The 25,376-nt window shown below is 39.1% G+C and overlaps 1 protein-coding gene across 2 annotated transcripts in view; it reads right to left on the reverse strand.

The window, feature by feature from the left end:
• Window positions 1-25,376, reverse strand: part of LOC149016531 (ABC transporter D family member 1-like) — a 50,004-nt gene that overhangs the window by 11,422 nt on the left and 13,206 nt on the right. For both annotated transcript variants that reach the window (XR_016173344.1, XM_089154649.1), the window contains exons 6-17: window positions 22,450-22,674; window positions 15,595-15,792; window positions 14,947-15,401; window positions 8,322-8,460; window positions 8,157-8,235; window positions 6,148-6,386; window positions 5,721-6,025; window positions 5,538-5,649; window positions 5,273-5,431; window positions 5,019-5,118; window positions 4,834-4,942; window positions 4,585-4,675 (exon numbers count right to left, since the gene is read on the reverse strand). Coding sequence is in view for 1 of the 2 variants with exons in the window: in XM_089154649.1 (XP_089010775.1) it covers window positions 4,585-4,675; window positions 4,834-4,942; window positions 5,019-5,118; window positions 5,273-5,431; window positions 5,538-5,649; window positions 5,721-6,025; window positions 6,148-6,386; window positions 8,157-8,235; window positions 8,322-8,460; window positions 14,947-15,401; window positions 15,595-15,792; window positions 22,450-22,674 (2,211 nt within the window). In the remaining variant the exon portion in view is untranslated. The remainder of the gene's footprint in view (window positions 1-4,584; window positions 4,676-4,833; window positions 4,943-5,018; window positions 5,119-5,272; window positions 5,432-5,537; window positions 5,650-5,720; window positions 6,026-6,147; window positions 6,387-8,156; window positions 8,236-8,321; window positions 8,461-14,946; window positions 15,402-15,594; window positions 15,793-22,449; window positions 22,675-25,376) is intronic.

Raw genomic sequence — 25,376 nt, forward strand, 5'->3', positions numbered from 1 at the left:
CCATCCTGATAGCACATTCTAAATCTCTGTTTTGACTGTATCTTGATCAATATGGCCAAAACTGGTAGCTTTTCCAGGCTAGCTTGAACCTTGGTTTCAAGGCCCAGAGCTAGTCTCACGCCCTGAGTCTTGTTCTGATGCCTACTTTTGACAACTTGAACTTAATTTATGCTTTCATTTTCACATGGAGAACACTCAAAATAATATTTGTGGTTTTGACCCAAGTTTGATGGTATAGACTGTTCCCAGAGAATGTCAGGTCAAATTAAAAAATTGGTGTGCAAGAATGTTGTTTAAAATTGCTCTAAAAATATTTTTAAGACATAAAGAACTGAATAATGTAATGCTCTTTCCATTTCAAGCAATGCTTTACTGTATTCACACCAACGGAATTTTTTTAACCTCAAGCATTTAGAAACTGAAAACCTATAGCAAAATATCCAGTTTTAAAAATAAATAAAAATTCAGAAATTGATTCTTATCCTATTACAATATGTTTTCAACTATTTTTCATTGGATTCAAATAGGAAAGTATCTTCTTATTCATGAACAATATCTCAAGTAAATACGATTTGTATGATAATTGGAAAAAATAAATACTTGTCCTGGTTCCAAGCTAGGTTTCCCCATGTTCCGAAGCAGATAAGTGAATTTATATAGGTATTCAAGTCATACCTGGCAAATTACAGAAATAAGGTCGATACCGGTTGAAATGTTTGAAAATTTTCCCTCAAGGTTTCATCTCTATCACATGTGTAACTAATGATTTAGTTCCATGCCTGATAGATCGCAATGTTGACAACTGCTCCCCATAATATGAGGACCAATGGATTTGCTACATGAAAGAGAATTTGGACAGTCACTTCTTAAGACAGGCAACCAAGAAGGGACTGTGTTGCAGTATATTATAGTAAGTTCCAGACGAATACAGAACTATATGCATTACACCAGAAAATGCATATCAGCAAGCTGAGTGGGATCATCATCCCCATGGCAGTGCAGCATATATCGGAATGCCTATATGACTGAGTGGGTGTTGTAAGACTAATGGGGGGGGGGGGGGACAGATAGAGAAGAAAGAAGGCAGAAGATAGGAGGAAAAAGGGAAAATCTAAGAAGAATCAGTCCCGAAGAAGGGGAAGAAAGAGAAGAACACTCTTAAGATGAAGAAGAGAAGATGAGAGATGGGGGGGGGAGCTGCAAACCCACACAGCAAAGCCAATTCAATCTATTCCAAAGTATTCTATCGCAATGTAAGGGCCTATTTATAGCTTTACACGAAATAGAAACTCAATAGACTAAAAAAAGTAACTAACATCCTAGTAACTAGTGACAATAAATTCTTATAAAACTAGAAACCACTAGGCTTATATTTCAGCCACATGCATGAATAACTAAAATAGAAACTACTGAAGTAGAAACCAAACTAAGGTCCTGAATCTCCCAAGAATAAAATCTTCATGTAATCTGATCTTGGGCCTCACAAAACCTCTATGAAATATTCCCAATATACCAAATAATGGGCTGTGACACTATTCCCGTGAACAGTAATGTGGCCTTCCTTTTTCAAGTTCTGAGGTGGCCTTCAATGCTGGTTCAAATTGATTCCCAGCTGGTTGTCCTGCATTGAAGACAAAATCTATTGGAGTAGATTTGGGTAGATTTAGTTGATTTACTTCCTTTTACTATTTTACCCGTATTGAGGGTAGATTTGCTAGAATCTTTTTAGATCTTATATTTTCTTGTAAGATTCCCACACGGGACGAGATGAAAAAGCTCCTGCTATGTCCTAGACACAATAGGATTCTGCAACCTCCAACAAGTATCAGGCCACAGGAACACCACGCAAGCCCCGAGCTCTACCACCCAACACCACACAAGAACCGACCCCCCCCCCCCCTCTCCCTACAAATAACAAAAACCCACGCAACTGCACGAAAGTGTACCAGAATCACCACCACCCCCACGCCACCAGCACACGCCAAAGCGACGGCCAGAACCCACGCCAAGGAACAAAAGAGAGAACGCCGGCGCACCCGGCAAACCGGCGAAACCCCGAAGTCGCCTGAAACCGAAGGAGAGTGCCGAGTCACAATCCGGAATCCCCGAGACGCCCAAGTCTCAGAAATCCCCGCAACAAGCGATCGACAGAAACCAAACCAGGCGGAATCGGCGGCGCAAGACCAACCAGCTGCAAGACGCCGCCCAGAGGAAAGGGCGAAGGAGGCAGACACCGGGGAAGAAAGAAGCCCCCACCGCTCAACGGAATGAAAAGTCAGCCCCCCAGGCGCAAAAAAGGGAAGGAAGACCAAAACGGAAACGGAAGGAAACGAAGCAAAACCAGGAGACATGCAGACCAGCAGGCACGATACGGCTCCCGTTATGGGAAATAACAAGAGGAGTTCACGTGTTCCCTCCCAACGGGAGCGGAAAACGCGGACAACACGAGACCAGACGCAGAAACACCGAAAATAAGCGCATCGCCACAACCCAACCCAACCACCGCAACCAAAATAACACAAAGCACGCAAAAGTACGCCCACCCCCGACTGCGACGATTTGGAAGGCTTGGAAGGTTGCAAAGGAAATATACTTGAAAGCTGGTAATGATGCACAATGCTTTGAGATCCTAAGTAAGACCATTAGTTACAACTTATGGAGCTTGCCCTGTCTCAGTACTACAACACTCTTCGAGCTATTATCAAACCCTTGATTTCTATGGCTGTTTTATTCCATCCTATGCTACAGATGTTGCTGCCTATCAGAAGTGGGAAGACAAGCTCAAAGTATATGATTTTCTGGTAGGGCTGAATACTGAGTATGATCAGATTCAAGTACATATCCTTTCCCAAGAGACTTTTCCTTCTCTAGGGCAAGTCCATGCTATGGTTGACATGGAGGACACTCGGAGGAAAGCTATAGTACACACTCAAACATCAGGACAAGTCTGTATTTGTGGCTGGATCTGGCAGTAATAAATATAGTTCTGGTGATTCTCATGCTCCAGTGAAGTGTGAATACTGTGGAAAAGAGCTTTATATGAATGACAAGTGTTGAAAGTTGTGTGGATGACCAATAAATTTTCGTGGAGGAGGCAATAATAGAAACAGGGGCAGCAATCAAGCATTTGCAAACCAAGCTAGTTTTGACACCCCAAGTACTCTTGCACCTCTTTCCTCAAACAAGCTCCAACATCTTTGCCAGTTGATGTTGAGATTTGACGTATCTTCTCCAACACGACTTCTTGTGTGTGTAGCTTCTACCATTCTTCCCCTTCTAATCCACAGTCCTCCACATGTATTTTTAGGTTGTCATAGTGTCAATTCAACTTATCCCTCCTGGATAATCAACTCTGGGCAACCGATCATATGAGAAGCTCATCTTCCTTATTCGTACTTATTGATCTGCTACTTTTGCTCAGGATGTTGAACAGCTGATGGGTCTCTTTCCACCATTTCTGGGAAGGGATCCATTATTTGTTCACCTTCTCTTAATCTATCTTCTATTTTGCATGTTCCTAAGTTTTCGACTAACCTTTTATCTATTAGTAGCCTTACTTTGAGATATGGATGCAAAATAACCTTTTTCCCTTCTCATTGTGTATTTTAAGACCTGAAAGCAGAGCATATGAATGCTAGTAGTAGACAAAAAGGTAGGCTCTACTTGTTAGATGGGTCTCCATCAGCTCTTTCTACGGCCTCTAGTTCCATTCTCCTACATTTTTTTACTTTGTTGTAGTGGCATCGTCGTCTTGGCCATGTTTCTTCACATATTTTGTCCAAGTTTATATCTAGATTTGATTAAAAGATGTAATTTAAATGATTTTTATTGTGAGGCCTACATCTTAACCAAACAAACTAGGCATGTTCAGCCTATTTCAGACCATTGTAGTAATGCTCCTTTTTCAGTTATTCGCTCTGATATGTGGGGTCCTTCTTGGACCGTGTCTTTGTTTGGCCCTAGGTGGTTTGTTACGTTTATTAATTGTTGCATTAGAACCACATGACTCTACTTACTTCACCAAAAGAGGGATATTTTCTCATGTTTCCAAAATTTTCATAATATGGTTAAGACATAGTTTGGCGTCACAATCAAAATCCTTTGTACAAATAATGGGATTGAGTACTCGGGAGATGCATTCCCTTCTTACCTAGCTAACCATGGCATCATACTCCACACTAGTTGCACCAACACTCCACCTCAAAATGGGGTTGTCAAATGCAAGAATAGACATATACTTGAAGTAGCACGTTCCTTAATGTCTACTATGTGTGCCTCCTCACTTTTCGGTAGATTCAATTGATTTACTTTCCTTTGCTGTTTTTTCCTTATCGAGGGTAGATTTGCTGAATATTTAGGATCTTTTATTTTCCTTGTACGATTCCCACACTAGGACGAGTTGATTTGTTTTGTATTTAGTAAGTTATGAGTATAAATAAAGCTCTAATTGAGTGCTTTAGACACAAGTCAGGATTTTCAACTCTTCCAACAATGGGCTACCCCCATTTAGTTCTAAATTCAGACACATCTAAAATGTTGTCGTACAGTGTGATAACAAATTTACAAGGAAACTCATTGTGTTACCTTGTAAAATGTGCTCTTTCTCAAGTAGTTTTTGAGCAAATGTTGAGTCAAACGAATTCTCCATCCAAGGGCTAGTGTCGCTGTCAAATGTCTGCAGATGTAACAGAATGCTTAATCTAAATAACCTTATAATACACAATAGGTGAACAATAGGTGAAAATGTTACCGATAAACTTTATAATTTAAAAAAAAAAGAGCCTGCTGAAGCAAACAGTTTGATATCATTTTCTCTTGACTTCAAAGTATTACCTCAAAGAAGGTGCTACAATAGAGGAAGCAGCACTTTGAAGAACACTAACACCAGTTAAACGAATAAAAGCTGCTTTATCCTGCTCCAAAACGAACTTCACACTAGTCCCTGAAAAAACAACCGTGGTTACATAACAAGGAAATCCCTTGCACTTTCCCTTCCAACAATTTTTATTTTTATTTACCATTCAAAGATGCAATGCGATCTGAGATCCATGTCCTTGACATGACAAGTAAAGCTACGGCAAACAGTTGTGCCCCCTGCTTATCAAGCAGTGTGGGTACCTGAAAGGACGAAAAAGTTATCAGTAAAGTCTCCAACAGGCACTTGCTCGATTTCAAATTAATGAAAATAAATGAATAATTGCCATCTAACATTAAACCATATATAAGTAAATAACATTAAAAGCATACAGGTTATTAAATTAAAGCAACTTACCAGTACTTTAAACATGGTTGCCACTCTTAGTGGCAATGCCCTTGGAGTTGTTTGCAGTAGTGGAACAACAGGCAATGGCTCTTTGGGATCCACGGGAGGAGACATTGCAATCACATCTGCAACATATGATTGTTCCTTGGAAGTCGAGAATGCAGCGTCCTGGCAGAGAGGAGAATCCACAAATTCCATGGCATGTAACCTAACTTAGAACCTTTAAGCAAATAAAAACACAGTATTATGGGGAAAACAATGTGACATTTAAGACCTTTCCAGAGGTAGTGAAAGCTCGTTGAACCGTCAGTGCATCACTTCGGCGGTCTGTCTCAAATGACATTGTTTCCTCCACTTCAGCTTCAATAGGCAACGGAGAATCCTCCCTGTAGTTTTTGGGTAAGTATGTGACATTTAAATGTATAAAGCCTTCAAGAACATGAGTCATAGACACAACCTCTTGTGATTAACAGTCCAGCCTCCTTCCCCATCTAATGACAAAACCATGTCATGAAAAGCAACAAGGGCAGGACGATGTGATATAGTAATACATGACGTCCCCATTGCTCGAACTTTAGCACAGAATCTTTCCTCCATATCAGTTGTCACAGCACTGGTGCATTCATCGAGAATAGCAAACTTGGGTTTATGGTAGAACAGTCTGGCCATCCCTAACCTTTGTTGTTCTCCAAGAGAAAGTTCCTCACCCCAGTTAATTTCCTTCTCTGGTGGGTAACGATCCAAAAGGTACTCAAGATCAACCTGGCAAATGTTAAAAAGACATGAAAACATATTGAAGCAAGTCCAATGACAGTCTGACACTTTAACTGCCGTAGATATAATGAGAAATTACTCTAAATAAACAGACAGAGAAAAAGATATACATTTTTTAATAGCTCAACCATTCCACTATGTGTAAGTGGTTCAATCTCTTCATCTGCTGTAAGAGGATAAATCAACTGGTCGCGAAGTGTCCCTACAGCTGTATAAGGTCTTTGAGGTACATAAAATATCTCCTTATTGAGATCAGAACCAACCCCGGGTTTTACAATGTAGCCAGATACTAGTGGCCAAAGACCTCCTAGAACACGGAAAAGAGAACTTTTTCCACTTCCATTTGGACCTTCAGCAGAAAGTGAAAAAAGTAAGCAGTCATCACCATAAACATATCCGTGACAAAGCTCAAGTATAAAACAAGTTCTTAGCGTGAAATACTATAAGAATTGCTCCAACTACCTTGTATAAGCCTGAATTCCCTTCAAAAAAAAGCACACTAATTTTTAGAAATTCCAAACCATTAAGTTGTTACTGATAAGTGTATCGGATCTAACAGAAAAGATTTTCATTTATAGAACAACGGCAAGCCCAGAAAAGAAAAATGACAAGAGAAGCAAAGCCACCTTAGAAGAACAACAAAATAAATTCTCAAGGGCATCAAGTTACTCATTTTCAAGAGTATCTTGAACCATAGAAAAAACACTTGCATTATTAAGTGCAACAAATTGTTATACTCCGGAAGCTATTTATACACGTTCTATTTTCTAGCTCCAGGTGCAAGGAAGATTTCAAAGAGAGAATTAAAAAAAAGCAGGATCTCATTTAATCTATGTAAGTGGTCCATTGATAGATTTCTGCCATTTGAAGCACCAAATTATAAAATCCACATAGAAAAGCCACTGAATTAGCCAGTTGTAGATTTTGCTTGGTGTCATACAATGTTATACCATAAATTGTTCTTTGCCTCTAGATTCTTGAATCCTGGGATATTTTTATTGGAAACTAGGGGTATTTTAGTCTCTTGAGTTTAGTTTCTTGGGTATTTCTGTTATTGTTTTTATTTTCCATCTGTAGTTGTAATTTGCATCAAGCCAGAGTATTAGGAGTAATTACAAAATCCTAATACCAAATCTTGCTATCTTAGAGAATTGTGTTTTATAAGGAGACGGCCAGCAATAGATAGAGTTCTATCACAGGCTTATCTAAAACATGGTCTCACAATACCTCTTTTCTTTCTCATTGATTGGTCAATTTGGTTCTGTTTCATTAAAATTTTATTTCAAAAGAAAATTTAAAAAGTCAATCTCTTACCATGCACTACAGTACTATTTGTGAGACATCGTTCATATGAAACAGACAAGCAATATGAAGCATGTCAGGTCTTGCACAGCAGCATCAGTAAATACATGTAATTTTGTGTTAAGTGGTTTGTCTGGAGATGTGGGATGGCTAGGTGGTTTCTATATATGCATTCCTAAAATAAAAGTCCACAAAAGTCAAGTCCAAGGTTTAAAGTATCAGTATCGGTATCGAGTATCGTATCACTCATGTGATTTTAAGAGATGTATCGTCCTGTATCGAGTATTGTATCGCTCTAGCTAATGTATTTTAGTATAATTCAATGGAGAGACGTATCGATATGTATCATATCGGTTGGGTCAAATATGGATACGTATCGGCTAGTATCGCATGGTATCGGGGGATACTTTAAACCTTGGTCAAGTCAAAGTAGTTAACTAGGCTTGGGCAGGTCAGCATTGCTGAAGGCCATAAATGGAACCCACCCAACCTAAAACTCAGACAGGCTAGAGTGGAGGAATTTCGAAATATTTTTGTATTAACACATAACTCCTTTAGAATTTATCTGGATTCGACACTGCAAATGGTTGGAACTATACCAGTTCCAAAGAGTGTAAACCAAAGAACAGTCTGTTATTTCAAATTACATCTACTTTCTGATTTCATTTTAATTGAGAATTTGTAGGAAGCAAAAACTAAGGAGAAATCCAAGCAAAAGGCACTTATAATGCCAAAAGTCAAGCAAAAACAAATACAATTACCTACAAGAAGAATGTAGAAACATAATGTAGAGTCTACACAGGGTAAGGTCATTTACCTGTAATCAAAAGATTAGTTCCTGTTTCAACTCTAAGAGTCAAATCTTTCACGAGGACATTACCTGTGGGTGTAACTACCTAGAAAAACCCACTTTACCATTAGAATATTGAGGATCAAAATGTAATCCAATGACAAGAAAGACTGGAAAGTGAATTTCAGGTACCTTGACATTAGCAAACTCAATATAGTTAGCTTCGCTAAAATAATTCCTACTTCCATTTATTTGAACAGCAGATTTATCATGAACAGCACTTAGCTCTCTCGAAATGGCCATAAGTTCATGAATGCGGTCAGCATAACCACTGTAAACAAGGAAAAAGACAATTAGCTCATAGCACAAACTAGAACCAAACATTCATCACTAAATTGGCCAACAAAAACATTTATCAAGTTTAGACAACAAAACTCTAGAAGACCAGGGATGATAAAATAATAAAAAATAAAAAAATGAAAAAACATGAAAAAGCGTAAAAGCTGAGACTCTGATACTTCATCCCACAATGAATCCACACACACACACACACACACATATATATATATATAAATTATAAAAGGGTTCCCAAAAAATTATTAAAGATCCACTGCCATTCTAGGGTAACATGATGTATTTAAGAAAAACCAATTTAGTTGTGAAGTACACAAAAACAAAACTACAAGAGAACAAAGAGGCTATCAGGACACCAATATTAAGGGGCGTACACCATAGGGGTATAGTACAAGGGAGTTGTAGCGGATCAATTCCAAACGGAAATTAATTTGTTATGATTGTGTTAGGTCCAAACATGGGAATTTGTCTGTCAAGATTGTGTTAAAATTGTGCTGGGGCTTTACTAAGGGGAAGAGAGGGAATGTGCAGGGGGGAGGAATTTTATGCAAGGAAAGGGCAAGCATAGCTCACAGGTGTGGGGAACACCCTCAGCTAAGGGGCAGATTGAGAGGGGATTCCAGCTTGGGGTTCATCTTGTAATGCAGTTCTTTATTATCCATTTAGTGTTGGTGATTTTGGACCCCACGACTACCCAAGAAAGACCCAAGGAAGGTCCAAGGATGCTGCTTAGCACCCTGCGGCCCTTCCAGCAGCATAGGAAATTTCAGCCAGCATGAGGGGTCAATTTGGTAATTTTGGGTCAATCCTAGTCAAACCCAGTTAGGTCCAGGTGAATCCAGAATGGTATTAGGAATGTAGTCCTACTCTTATTTGTTGTTAGAGTCGGTATAAGTTGACATAAGTAAGAGTCCTAGTTGGAGTAGAGTCTTGATTATAATAGAAATCATCCTTTATTTTGATTTCTAAGTTGAGTACTACTTGTTTATCAAAGGCTATACAGCTTACTGCTTCTGACCAAATCAGTTTTAAGATGAATAGAATTATGGAGAGGAGTTACAGCATTGGATTGGAGGTTTGACCAGGGATTTCTCGCAATACCTAGTGCAGAGAAGCCTGCGGCAGCCTTGTGTCGGTGTTTTTTTTCAGCAAAGCCTTCATCCCTCATCTCCTAAAGCAGTAAGTACTTGCCCTACCCCTTCCCGCCTTACTAATCCATTGCACCTTCTCTCTTTTCCCCTCCTCTAGCCTGTGGCACCTTCCATCTTTTCCCCAAGGCCTAAACTCCAAGATCTACCCATTCCCTCCACCAAAAACCACCCCCTTTGGAATCATTACCCCCTTCCCCTGCCCCCCCCCCAAAAAAAAAAAAAAAAAAAAAAAAAAAAAAAGAAAAGTTTGATCCCTAGTAGAACCCCTAATCATTCCCCAGAAACCCTAGTTCCTCAAAACCCTAACACTAGAAATTGAATTTGAAACTGAAGTAACCACAATTAGATTTGAGTTCCAAGGCACAAAAATGCTAGCCTGTTTTGGCCAAACCTGGTATGCCTTCTCTCCCAACCCTAACAGCCCCTAAAACCTTAAGAAAATCCTGGCCATAGGGTTTAGAACCCTCAAAATATCCTAGTCGCAAGGGCCTAAACCCTAGTTATGTCTGCTATTCATCAAGGATCCTTAAATAATCGGTCCTCATCCTCAAGGCTACATAAGTTGGTTTAATCAAGTAATTCATTTAAAGTTTACCTTCAAGTTCTGATCTATAACTGAATTGCAGTTTGCATGGGTGTGGTGCTGTGTGTTGAATGGTTTGAGACATCCTAACTAATGTTTGAGTGACATAGTAGACCTTTATTTATAATAGTAACATGCAAAGAAAGAAAAAATATTCCCAATGTGGGACTACTACAATAAAACATCCTAAACAATTCTACCCTTATGAATAATACTACTAATCATGCAATGAGATCCCTCGAAAGCTTGCTTCACATCTCGGTTTATTGAGATCTTGAGACGAGATCTCTAATGCAATAAATCAACCAAGATCTTGATCGAACCAAGACCTCAGTCCACCTAGCCTATTTAAGTTCCCTATCTCAAGCAAGATACTCTTGCCTCTTCTCACCTACCTACTCACCGACAGCTTCCCAAGTTCATTTTTCCCCCAGACTTTTCCCCTACAACAGCTATGCATGGGACCAAGCCCAAACTACAAACATACACTTCTATCATGAACTTATGATTTATATTGAACTTATGACGGTTGTAATATTGTATTCTTGTCAAGAATGTGATGTTCTATTGTACTCATATGGATGGGATTCTATTGTTATTTAAGTTATTTGATGCATCTTATCACTTGATTTTCATTTGTATATCATTATATCCAAATTATTCTATATTTCATGTTTTATAACCTTACATGTTCATTCCTGCAACATTTCACTTTCAAACTCAAGGTCGAGTTAGATTTCATACTTAGGGTTGTTTTCTCACAATTCTAAGGGCAACAGTTATGTTCAAAGGCCTAAAATAAGTTAAATACCAACTTTGAGCCCAATCTGACCCTTAAAACCCTTTGAGATGGGCCCTCTTGGCCAGGAAAAAATACCAGATCTCGCTTTTTCTCAAGGGCAAGATTGCCCTTGAGAGCGAGATCAAGAACCATGCTACTAATACTATTGCATTACGACACTCCCCCTCAAGTTGGTGTATAGATATTTATCATGCCCAACTTGCCAATGATGCTATTGTAGGCTTTGGTACTCAAAACACTTTGTAAGAATCTCAAAGGTAGAAAGCGAGATGCAAACCAATCCACACTCAATTTTCTCATTGATGAAGTAACTGTCAATCTCCACATGCTTGGTCCGGTCATGTTGTACAGCTTTGTTGATTGCTGACTTACCATCCGAGTAACTGTATAGTGTCTCTAACTCTAGTCCAAGCTCTTGAAGTAGTCCCTTCAACCATAACACTCCGCAGATACCTTACACTATTGCTCTGAATTTAGCTTCAGCACTAGAACTTACAACCACTGCCTGTTTTTAGCTCCTCCAAATTACCAAGTTACCTCCCACATAAGTACAGTAACTAGAGGTAGACTTTTTATCATCAAGACACCTTGCCCAATCTACATCTGTGTATGCCTCGATCTTTACATGAGTAGAAATCAGAATGCCATTTCTTGGAGTAGCCTTTAAGTTTTCTAAGATTTGGCAGACTACATCCAAGTGTGAGGAATAGGGATCACATGTCGACTACTAGAAAATGTAATGCTTGGCCTGATATGAAATTGGTAGATTAATTTCCTTACCAACTTCTAATAGGACTATAAATTAATTTCCTTACCTACTTCTAATAGCTAGTCCTATCAACCGGTTCACCTTTCTTTGCTTTCAAGTATAGATTAGGCTCAATAGGAGTCTCAGCTGGGTTACACCCCAACATTACTATTTCAGTCAACAAACCAAAAGTGTATTTCTTTGAGAGCGAGAAATACCATTGGCCGGATATGCCAACTCCAAACCTAGGAAATATCTGAGTTTCCCCATGTTCTTAATTTCAAACTTGATTCCCAGAAAGGTCTTCAAGGCTGACATCTACACATCATTGCTACCTATGATAACAATGTCATCCACATACACTAGTAGTACAGTCAAATCAGAATATTCTTCTTAAATAAGGAATGATCCGCATTACTCCATTTGTAGCCAATGGAAATGGCAGAGCTTTATGAAATCCTCCAAACCGAGCCCTAAGAAGTCCTATCAATCTTTTCTTTAGGTTTTATCAGTAACCATGTTATTCAAGGATTAGAATCTTAGTTTCGAGACCGATTTCGACTAGGCTGAAAACCAAGATATGCTGATTATGACTAAAACTTCAGCCAAAACTTGGGAACATTTCAACAGCAAGTTTCAACCCTTATATAATGTGTTTTTTCATCTAATTCCTTGCCCCCTACCTATTTAAAGAATAATGAACACAATGAAACTGGTATTTTGCTAAAAGAAAAAACCCATTGAAAAATTATCATTTATGTATACTAACACATGTTTTATCAGTAACCATGTTATTCAAGGATTAGAATCTTAGTTTCGAGACCGATTTCAACTAGGCTGAAAACCAAGATATGCTGATTATGACTAAAACTTCAGCCAAAACTTGGGAACATTTCAACAGCAAGTTTCAACCCTTATATAATGTGTTTTTTCATCTAATTTCTTGCCTCCTACCTATTTACAGAATAATGAACACAATGAAACTGGTATTTTGCTAAAAGAAAAAACCCATTTGAAAAATTATCATTTATGTATACTAACACATAAGAGGTTTTGAGAAACACAAACTCCGTAAAATTGAACAAACCGTATTGCATACATAAATTGTTTGATAGAAAATTACATATACAACAAAATACCATGGTTGTCAAGGTTGGGGCTAGGTGCTAGAAGGCAATGAAAACCAAGGCGACAAGGTGACACCAAGTCGCCTTGATCCAAAATTGGGCATAGGCACCTAGGTGGATGCTTTGAGTCTTTGACAACCATGCAAAATACAATAATCAAAAATAAAGTCCCAAGCTTCAGTTCCAAGTTGAGTGTTTGGATAGAATAAGTGGATCCATCCCCTATCAATAGGAGCACTCTAAAAATACTGCATGAAAGCTTCCCATGACATGCTATGCCTAAAGTTGTCCAGGAACTGATTCATTGTGTTTCTATAGGTGGAACCATCAACACAATGTAGATATCCCATCCTCGAAAATGTGTCGTAAGGGAAATACTCCGTACGACATCCACTCAAGCCATCAACAAAGCAAAAATCAAGACCATTCAAGGCATCAACAAAGCAAAAATAAAAAAGAGGGAAGTTTGAAACAAACCTTGCACAAATCCTCCAAAATCCCCAAAGGAGTGAATGGTGTGATTGAGGCAAAGGAGTTTTTATTTATTTATTTAGGGTTACAAAGAGGTTGAAATCACAAAAAAACAGCAAAAAATGGTTTGCGGATCAAAACTCAAAGGGAGAAATCTGGTTGAAGCTGTCAAAACCTACAAAATCTTGCAGGTTTTGAGGTTTCGACCCATTGCGGTTGAAATTTCGACCATTTCGGTAGAAACCTGGTACTTTTTCAATTCCATCGACCTTTCTTCTGGTTTTTTCAAAACCAAAATGTCGACCATGATGTTATTTTATAAATACAAATCCAATGGAAGTACTTTCTAGTTTCATATTGACATTTGTCTTGGACAAGAAATCTTGAAAGTAAATTTCATCAAAGTTAGGTTTTTACAATCCATTTTTTTCCATTTCAAGATTGACTAACAAATGTCAACTAGGTGAGGATGCATTCTCTTTTTCCTTGAGATTAGTTATACTATTTCCACGTTATCTTTGGAAAACCTGCGGAAATTAGATTCAACAATTTAGCATGATTTTTGTGTTGTTCAAATTTTTTGCAGTGATCTTCCCCACCAAACCAAGTTTTCAAGAAACCGAACTGCTTCCAGAAAGTTATAGCCAGTTCCTAATAGCAAGTTTAGCTTTGAGAGAATTCTTATTTTAGAAGTTTATAGTTAATACAAAGGCTTAAATTACATTACATTGTCGACTTGCTAATCTTTTATTCAAACATAGATGTGGAACTCATTTGAGTAGCCAAAATTATAAAATTAACATCAACTATTGTCTTTATTAAGTAGTGAATCTTATCAGGAGTTAGAATATTTTTATTATGTTTTGATCTTATTATGATTTAGTCTTTAAAAGATTGTAACCTCAATTATTGTTTATTAAAAAAAAAAAAACAATTAGTTTCTGTTTCTGCGGCTTGAGCCTCATGACACTAGCTATTTTTTCAATTTTTCTATGTTACTGGGGTCCCCTTCCCTTTTTCTCCTCGAGCTGCCTACTATATGTGGTCAATAACTGGCCGCTAGACACCTACTATATGTGGTCAATAACTGGCCGCTAGACGCCTACTATTATTGGTCAATAACTGGCCGTTAGACGTTATGGGGTCATCTAAACTGGATTTCAGCCTCAACGCTCAGCCTGATCATACCTCTCACAAATCATTCCAGGGTTCTACAAGTTCATTGATATAATGCAGGTACTACAATACTTTTCCTGTCAAGGAACGAAGAAAGACCTGCAGAAATTAGCACTTGAACCAGAAACAGACTTGAAGTTTGGAGAATATTGAGATCATGCAGATGATCAGAATGTGAGGACTGACCTGTCACAACGGATAGTTCCAAAGTAATTACTTTATCAAACCTTTGTCAACAACAGTAAGAATATAGGGAAAAATTGATCGTGTTTAAACTTGTATCATTAAAATAGTCAAAGTTAAAATTTAGGTAGAGATGCTACCATAATTCCATAGACATGATTAACATAAAATACGAAAAAGTTGCTTATTACAAAAGGAAACAGCAATGGATAAAGTAATTACCTGAGACGATTTAGCCGTCTTGAACTTATAGAAAGAGTTCCAAGGGACTGAAACAAGGATACTATCACACTTGTATGATATCTTAGATTGCTAAGCATGTCTGCCCGTCCTAACGTTGAAGTATCAGGCTTTAAATTGCCAGAGAAGAAGGGCTCAATAATAAGGACAACTGCTACAGTAGCACCAAGATACTTCAACAGGAAGTCCTGAATCATGCCAAACCACCAATGGTCATGAAGAACAAGCTTCATGTGTCTAACAAGAGCTTTGAACTTCTGTTGGATATGAGATTCCTCTCTATTCTCTCCCCCATAAAACGCTATGCTTTCTGCATGAGTCCTTAACCGCGAATGGAGCTGTCGATACTCACCTTCCAATTGTTGCTCCTTTGACATCATTTTTCCAAATGAAGGAGAGAAGTTCCCCATCACAATTCCAACACCAGTTACATAAGCCTGAAGAGCAAAACACCAATGTTGTTTGACCAAGAAAATGCCCCATAGATGCAACAGTATATTATGGAAATATCAAATAAGAAACTGAAAAGATACAACAAACTACAATCCTAAACAATAACTGCATCAAAACATCTCAACGCCAACAAATCAAAATGAAAAGGATTGCAGTTGTCTATGCAGGGAGAAGTACCAATATCCAGAAAATGTATTTTGGGCTTGCATAAGAACACAGACGCCATGTATAAAGCAAACCATCAGTAACTGCTGTAAGATCCTCCTGTACAAGGTCACTCAATTCTGAACAGAACCTGGGTATATCACTCGCAATTCGTTGTTCAGGATTGGTTACTCGACCATCAACATGCGATATTTTGTAGTATGCCATATTCTGAAACAAGAGATAGAACCATTAGAATACATCAAGCCTGAATACATGAGAGAATACTGCAAGGATTAAGAAGCCAACTACCATAAAATCTGCTCACCAGTCATTGAAAGGATTTCTCGTACATGTTTTCACCCAAAAACACATCAATCCTACCTTCACCTTTAGTACATTTTAAATTCAATCTGGCTACTACAATGAAAATTAACTAATTTGTAGACATTAGATCCACGTCTATATACCCTATGACCTACTAAAATCCTGATGTATGATGTAGATCCAGCACCAAATTGGATTATTTTTCCTAGGCATAGGCCAAGGGTTGGGTCATAGGTATATCGGAAGTTTGAAAGAAGCTTATCGACACAGCTGCGCTTCTTGATGAACAGCATCTTCTCCCTATTCTGTTCTACATTTTCATTGCCCCATCTCATGGATCCCAATTCCATGGATGACCAGCAGTCTAAGGGAATGAAACTATGCCAATGAATAGAACTTGGAAGGGAAAGATGAGCATCGACAAATCTGTCTTTACTGGCTGGTCATCCAGCTGATGAGAGGCCTTCATTCCATTGGTGACCACTAAAACCAAACGTAACGGACCTAAAACATGGGTACATGAGTTGAGTACGGAAATTCCCCATAATTAGTTTTATTTCAGTCATTTCAATGTTTTTAATTGAACACTTCAATTGGTTCAATTATTTCAATTCATGGTCCAAATTAAGTTAGGGTAGATAGACCTTCATATATCTTAATTAGCAACTAGGATTTAACTTCCTTCTTAGGTAAGGATTAGTCCGTCGCAAGTTTGAATAGGATTTTCATCTTGTAAGGCTAATTAGCCCTTATTTATACACCCATAGTGGAAGAAAATTAGACTTGGTTAATAGAATTTGCTAATTGCAATTGCATCCGCTTTTTCTTTTTCATCATGAGACTGGTAAGCAATATCCAAGTGATTATCTATGTGAGTTGCATCCTAGTTGCAGCAACTAGATTTGGTGAGCAGTATCCAGATCTTCTCCATTCCATCATTTTTCTTGCCCCTTTAAAATATGGATTTTGAAAACCCCCATTACAAGAGCATAAACATAGTCCCTACACGCCCTATGAATCCATCCAAACTCAACAAAAGCCTGTACACACCATCCACTTCATCATATCAAGAGTATACATCAATTTACCATCCAAGATCCAAGGTTTTAACCCCTTTCTTGAACTTTTGAACTCCCCATGATGCAGACCCATTACCGAAGGAAACTATTTTTTGTTAGGAAACAACCTCAGGCTAATAGATGTATTGATTGGGCCTTCATTGGCTGGATTTACCTAGTAACCCACCAACTTCACGGACCAATAATATGAGTATATGTGCTGAGTACGGAATACCCCATACTTGGTTTATTTTTCAGTTTTTTAGTTAAGACAATTGAACCAATGGTTCAATTCTAGCTTAATTTAACTAGTATTCTGTCCAACTTAACTTAGATTAGAAGAGTCTTTTTGCACTAGTTAGTATTTACTTGGGACATTTTTTCCGCATCCATGCATGGGAGTGTAGGAGTTCGAGTTTAAGTTCATTTGAGATCCTAATTTTATGCAAGCTAGATTCAAAATTAGGAGTAATAAGCTAAGTTGGAGGATCTGTTTTAAGTCTTAATAGGACTTTTTTATTTCCGATGCACAGAGTTATTTTCTTGTTTTGATTTCTGAAGTCTTCATCCTTACAGGACTTGTTCTGTAAAGCTAATGCTTGACCTATTTAAAGCCACATTGTGGATGAATAAAAGAGGAAATGGTTTTTGAGCTCTGGAAGCTGCTGCCTTGTTTCCTCTAATGGAGAGTTCCATTTATCTTGGAATGGGACTTCATTAGTGCCAGGTCTCAGACCTCTTTCAACAGAGATTGCCAGGCAGTGCTCTAGCAGCTTGCCAACCTGGTGGACCTTGGAGGTTCAACCTGGAAAGGAATTTCAAAATATTGGGGACCTTTTTTTCTTCTGCCATCTCTTATAATTTTGTTTTTCAGTTTTGAAGGCAAGCCTCCATTAGACACCTGCACTTCCCCCAAGTTGCATTCCATTAGACATCCCAACCTTGATCAGTCCATGTTCAGATGACCCACCGTCAGAGTAAGTTGATATTTGGAGGAGATCATCAGCATCTTAACCCTAGCCATCGATCCAAGCGAGACCTCCTAATTCCGCGTAGCACTGTTGACTTTAGCATCCTAACTTGTCTCAATTACCCCTAGAATTTAGGAGACCTATGAATTGGCTGAAATTTATATCATACCTTCCATAAGACTGTACTATTACCCTAAAAACCACTTGCCCATCTGAGCATTAAAAATCCTTAACTACCACCCTACTTGAAGTCTCGAACAAGCAAAATTTATTGTTTACAGTTCTGGTTTTTCTGATTTCCTGGCAGCATTAACACTTGCTTGAACCCTAAACCCAAGGCTAAATCACCCCAGTAAACACAAAATTCAAACTTAGATCACCAATCTAACCATCGAATCTATCCCATATTCTAAACATCATACTGATAGGCCCCTCATATCTCGTGTGTATCTCACAAGCACAAGAAGAAAGCTGGATTTGGCGAATAGCATCTAGGGAAGGCAATCAGATATGGTCCTGAGAAGGAGGTTGCTGAATACAAAAAGCACTCAGATATGCTCCTGAGAAGGAGGTTGCTGAATAGAGAATGATTTGCAGAATATTGCAAAATATTTACTACTGAATGAGAGAGATTTGGGTTGATTAGGGGTTATAAATAGGGGTAATATGTGAGTAGTAGTTAAGGATTATTTATGTGAGTGTTTAGGCAGCCGTAGGCTGAGGGGCAGCAATGTGCTGTGGGGATGACTAGCACCATTGTAACCAGTTTATCATTGTTCTTCGTTATTCTATCAATTAAATAGTATCAGTTTTGCATTCGATTCGTGGGTTCTTAACAAATTGGTATCAGAGCAGTGATGATCTGCGAGAATAGATGGACACCTGATTGTCCATGTTTTCCGGCAAAGGCAATGTGCAAGAATGGCTTCTTGAAGTATTGTTATTTTGTTGGGAACACCCAAATTGAGGAGGACAGAAGGTTGAGTGTGGTTCTCTAACATTTGGAAGGAGATGTGCTGGATTGGGTGTATGATAGATCTTGGTCGGAATTTACTTGGGTGAGTTTCCAATAAGCCATTAAAATAGATTTTGGTTATAGTAGAGAATCAAAACGAATTTTGAGTTTGCACAATCTTGAAATAGCGGTCAGCGTTAGTGAAGACAACCATGCTATGCAATCACAGGGAAGAGGAAGTGGATCGACGAAGGCGAAAATTGCGGATGAAGCCGTGATTAATTTTAGACCTGTTCAAGCTTGCGCCGATAATCGAAACAATGGCATGGAAGTTTTATTTGAGTTTTCTACTAGAGAGAGAAGTGAAGAAACCTAGGAGGGGGCACAAAGGCTTTTCCGGATAGAAAGTAAGGTGGATTAGGAAGCAAGAACTCCAACGAAACCACCATGAATGATAGTGGTAGCAATGGAAGGGGACTCGTCGGCACCGTCGGAGATGAAATAGCCTGAATTCTGGCAAAATTCTGGTGCGACGTGGGTGCGATTGCTGAATGAATTCTTTCCTGATTTTCACCTTGAGGACAAGGTGAGACTGTTGGAGGGGAGTATTGGTAGGCCCCTCATATCTCGTGTGTATCTCGCTAGCACAAAAAGAAAGCTGGATTTGGCGAACAACAGCTAGGGAAGGCAATCAAATATGGTCTTGAGAAGGAGGTTGCTGAATAGAGAAAGCAATAAGATCTCCTCCTGAGGAGGAGGTTGCTAAATAGAGAATGATTTGTAGAATATTTACTACTGAATAAGAGGGCTTTGGAGACAAGCAGAATATTGTAAATGATTTGCAGAATATTTACTACTGAATAAGAGAGATTTGGGGACAGGTAGAATATTGCAAAATATTTACTACTGAATGAGAGAGATTTAGGGAGATTTGGGTTGATTAGGGGTTATAAATAGGGGTAAGATGTGAATAGTAGTAAAGGATTATTTATGTGAGTGTTTAGGCAGCCGTAGGCTGAGGGGCAACAATGTGCTGTGGGGGTGACTAGCACCATTGTAACTAGTTTATCATTGTTCTTCGTTATTCTCTAAATTAAATAATATCAGTTTTGCATTCGATTCGTGGGTTCTTAACACATACCCATACAATATTGCCTATCTTTGATCCGAGTTATAGTCAATTCTGGTCAAATCATCCTAAACCATAAAACAAGCAAATTCTTGAATTTGAGTTCTTAAAACCCTATGAGATAAGAACTGATTATCTCCTTTACCACATCCAAATCCCACCAAACTCAAGGGGGACCACCTACTAGGCAACTACCCATCCAGGTTCAGTCCTAGTAACCATCCCATCTCTTAAGAAAAACTGAAAAAGTCAATATTTTCCCAATACAAGGATTTCACCCCATAACCAAGTGTCTCCCTAGAATTGATTTGAGTCCTACTTTCACATATAGCCCCCTTGATCTACATTTTCACACCATCTAAACCCACAGCCAAAGAAACTATCCAAGACCCCATTTGAGATCCTTAAACTTCTATTAAGTAAGCCACATAGCCTATTTATCAAGAAACCCTTTCTTTTTACCCATTTGAGTTGGTTCTTTTAAAGACCTTGGGATTGCTAGTCAATTGAAGCTACATCTATGCACTAATGCACTTGCTATTATTTCTCCGTCCTCTATAGCCTGCCTGGCCCTAACATCACAACATGCTTTATTGGCTGTCAGCAGAAAGAGGGGTGGGAAAAAATGGAAAACCTAACAAGATGTTTAACCAAAACAAAGATAAGAGCAACTCGCCACCACTGCTCCCCCATGCTTGATCACATTAGGAAAAAGCTTCAACTCTGGAAAGGTAAGCTTCTTTCGTTTGCCGGGAGAGTAGTGCTCATTCGATCCGTCCTCCAATCCTCCTACCTCTATTGATGTGGTATCTTTTCCTTTCCCAAATCCTCTATCCACTCTTTGGAATCCATCTTTTGTGCCTTCCTTTGGAAAGGCCAAGAAGTCTCCCGCTTCCTCCATCTCATCCCTTGGAAATCCATTTGCCATCCCAAATCTAAAGGAGGCCTTGGAATCCGCAATATTTCTGACATGAATATGGCTTGCCTGATGAAACTCATTTGGAAGATTGCCTCCAAACATGACTCCATTTGTGTCTCATGGGTCTATTCCTACCTTCTTAAGAGTGACTCCCGTGGACTGCCTCTCTCCCTGCTAACCCCTCCTGGATATGGACAAAGATCTTGCTTCTCCGTGATCACGCTATTTCTGCCATCTCTATCCATATTTCTACTGGCATCTCCACCTCCTTCTGGCTCGACCCTTGGCATCCGATGGGTATCCTGTTCACTTTACTTGGCCCTAGAACTATGTACAACTCACGTATCCCAAAATCCACCCCCTCTCCACTTTTATTTCCTTTGGGACTTGGTCCACAATTCCTCACCCTTGTCTCACACAGGTTTGGAACTCCCTCCCTCCCCTCTTACCCCTCACCGCGGACCGCATCACTTGGCTTCATTCCCCCTCTACCCCCTTTTCCACCGCCTCGGCTTGGAACCTTCTTAGAACCCCCTCACCCCCGGTCCCATGGTGTCAGCTTGTTTGGTTTAAGGCCACATCCCCCGCCACTCCCTAACTCTTTGGAGAGCCCTTAACCTAGCCCTTCCAACCCAAGCTTTTCTCATTAGCCGCCACATTCCCACTAGCCCCAATTGTGCCATTTGTTGGAATAGTTCAGAGGACCTGGACCATCTCTTTTTTGGTTGCCCACTCTCCCGCTCTGTTTGGACCCTTGCCCTTGCCTCCATTTGGCCTAGATCGTGACGTCCTTTTGGCTTCGTTCGAGAATGGAAATGGACCTTGAGAAACTTTGTCAGTGCCTCTATCTGTGACCATGTGGGTAAGCTAGTCTTTGCAGCCACTGTTCACCATCTTTGGTGGGAGCGTAACTTGAGAAGATGGACTTCCAAATCCCGATCCCGTGATATGATTTGGAATGCCATCTATTTTGATGTTTCGGTGAGACTTTGCTCTTCTCTCCCCCACCCCCTATTGCTGATTCTCCAAGAAATAGGCTGATTGTTAGTTCTTGGAGTCTTTCTTCTCCTTTTCAGTCTTCTTCTTGACTGGTCTCTTCTCCCCCTCCCCCCTCTTCCCCTTTGTATATGTTCTCTTGTTTTTCTTTCTGTTATTTAATATATTATTCATCCAAAAAAAAAAAAGATAAGAGAAACATAAGATGCTTCTCTATGGCATACAATGACCACCTCACTAAAATACACCTGTGAAGAAGGAAAGAAACATGCATTGTTCACTTAATAGCCAGAACTAAAATTGCGATTCAAGATCAAAGAGAAAAAAAGAAATCCCAGAAAATACATTCCAACTAACATATCCCCCCTCCCCAGCCCCGAAAGGGAAAAAATAGCCAACAGCAGACTTAATTTTATAATGTAAAATAAGGTGAGAACAGTAGCCGGTACCATTCAATAACTACAATGAAAGAGATAATGATTAACTAAGAGAACTAAAACACAAAGTTAAAAAAAAAAAAAATGCTTAATTACCTCAAAGTAATGAACATGAATAAGCTCAGTAAGTATTTTTCTGAACTGTAAACTTAGTGTTCCTGTTACATACTTTGCTGTCGAAAACAAGGCTGACTGAAGAAAACACAGAATAATATTTTCAATGATCAGACGTAAAAAGGTAGGAACACGTCGAAGAAAAGCAGCACGAAATAAGAATCCTTGCACTTTTGCCAGTCTATTGCTCAAAGCTGTGCGCAGTGCCTGCAAAAAATATAGCAGATAACATTTAAGCTCATAAAATGTGTTATTTGTTGACCAATCATGGACACCAGGTGGATCCATTAGATCAAAGACCAACCTACCTTAACAAACAAAAGGCTTCTCCATAGAGAAGGAGGACTTGCAAAAGCAAATATTTATTTCAATTCATGAAAGAAATGATCAACCCTTCCTACATAAATCCCTTTGCATAGCCAACCTAAAGACAGACATTAAATAAATCAACCAACCACTAGCTAACACCCACTAACAAAAGTAATAACTCAAAACTAACACTGAATCAACTACTACCCAACTGTTGACAAAGGAAAGCTCCTTTGACAACAGAGTTTCTTATTTTCACACTACAGCCTCTTCTTTTGACATTTTCCAAATTCCCTTTCACAAATGTACTAGACTTGGGTTTAGGCTTAAGCCAATAAAACCATGCTAGTTGGGTGATTTTAGCCCTGCGTCAAAACTACTAGCCCAATAGTAAATCTGCATCAGAATTCCCATCCACATATTCCACTAGAGCCTGGTAACGGACCCATGCCTCCATTATAGCCCTAACCACATTAAACCTAGATTTACCTCCAACAACCTAAAACCTGTAACTTCTGTTTTCTTAGTTCAACCATCAGATTCCATTTAATTTTGGTGAACAGTAAATCCATCACCGCCTACATAGGTGACCCAAAGTCCAGCCCAAACTACCTACTACCAAAATCCCATCGGACCTCAACCCCTAGTTGTTTCTAAACTGGCTCAAAAGTTAGGGATTGATAGCCAGCCATCAGAATTGGTACAACCTTGGACATTCCCAGCGCCATGTGGATTCTAGAAACCCTAAAACCCAAATTCCACCTTTGAAATCCTAAATCCCCTAAAAGAGCTGCTTCAAATTAAAGGTACTAACACTTGGCCCTCGATCCAATCAATGTTACATCATCTAGTGGGGAGCCAGTTAAGAAAAAGATTGATTCCAGAGAAGAAATGTTGCAGGAGAAGAGGAAATGCATGAGAAGGACAGGAAAAGAAAGATCTCAAAAGCACAGAAATCATGCACTCTCAAACACTTGAATTTTTCATTCTTCAAATTTGAATTATGATTCCATATTTCCATGATTATTATCTACTTAAATAAAAAGAAACCAAAGATGCTACTCTAGTGTGGAAACTCAAATTAATAGGGGAAATTAAATCCTACTAATTTAAGCTTTCAAAATGGAAGTATTGATTATTAATCCTAAAACAACCTACAGGCCAAAGGACCCAAAATGGACCTGGTTCTTCTCCATCTTGAGAATTTGTGTTGGTCCAAGGTACTGCCCCTGCATCAGTAGTTGGACTCTTTTTTTTTTTAATGGAAATCAGTATTTGGATATTTGCATTCATTTCGTTTGATAACTCCTTGTGACTTTAAACATTCTTATGCCTTAAAGATGAAGCCGAGAACCTCATTGAGTTGTTTTTTTAATGACAAAATATTGATAGTCGAGGTCAATAGACATACGTTAAGAGTTTGCGGCCAACTCGTGTAGCCGGTTAGATTTTAAGGCTTAGTGAAATTGAAGCTGACCACTTGTCGCTGCCATTAACCCAATTTGGAACTGATTCACCAGTCGTCTAGGAGATGCCCCCAGGTATGGAGCAACAAAATTAAGTTCTTGGGTTAGTTCCAGGAAGTTTCAATCTCAGAGGCAGAATCGTGTTTAGGAAATATTAATTTGCAAGAACAATGAATCCCCCCATAATTACTTCATCAAATTATTTCATTAGGTCTGGTAGTAAATTACATATTGACGAGGGAGCCAAGAGCCACACCAAGTGGAGGGCCAAGGCCAAGAGAATCCTCTAGGCTTCCCGCCTAGCACATAAGGCTGCTTCTCAGCAGCACACCAACAGATGAGTTGCATTCCCATAGTATTTCCCCCTTACGGTGTAATTTCTATTGGTCCAGGGGCAGCTTAGCAATTCTGCACAACCATAAGGGCAATGTAGCCCTCATCCATTGAGGTCTCTTGAAGTCAGTCTTTTGTTTTAATAAAGCAGGCCATGAATGGGGCCCATAGTCGATAGAATGGTCTACTTATAAAGATATGAAGTAGCAGCAGCATTATTTCATATTTGTAGTCTAAGCCTGAAAAAAGAGTCCTAGTCCACCTAGGCCTCCTTCCTACTATTATAAACAGACCCCCAATTCGATGGCCGGCTCTACATTCAGATTATAACTAATTCTCTCTCAGTTTTTCAGTGCTTCTATGGTGTTTTGCTGCTGCAATTCAGTTGTTCAATTTGGTCAGAGAAATGTCCAACATTGAAGAAATTATAGGTTCTAAGGTGAAGTCAGGCCAAGATCCTTGCTGTGGCTGAACTAACAGCCTTCAGTCTCCATTATCATACACTCCATAGCATCTAAAAAGCTCCTATCCAGGTATCTAGCAGCCTACCCATTCCCCTTTGTCTAATTCCCTTCAATTTCTGTTTTACACCCAATCCCCCAGGTTTGACCCCTTCTTTTTACTCCATTATCAAGAAATCTCATATATCACATACACCAGTTGATATAACCAGGATTGGCAACCACAGGGTACCTCAGATTTTAAGCCCTAAAACAGACCCCAAGAGGTGTGCCAAGGGCTGGCTAAATCTGACCAGGGGTATTTTGGTCATTTTACCTCCCTCTTTTGGAGCCCCAGTAG

Source organism: Hakea prostrata, chromosome 5, assembly GCF_041222555.1.
Source record: "Hakea prostrata isolate BN-2017 chromosome 5, UWA_Hpros_2, whole genome shotgun sequence".
Lineage (NCBI taxonomy): Eukaryota > Viridiplantae > Streptophyta > Magnoliopsida > Proteales > Proteaceae > Hakea > Hakea prostrata.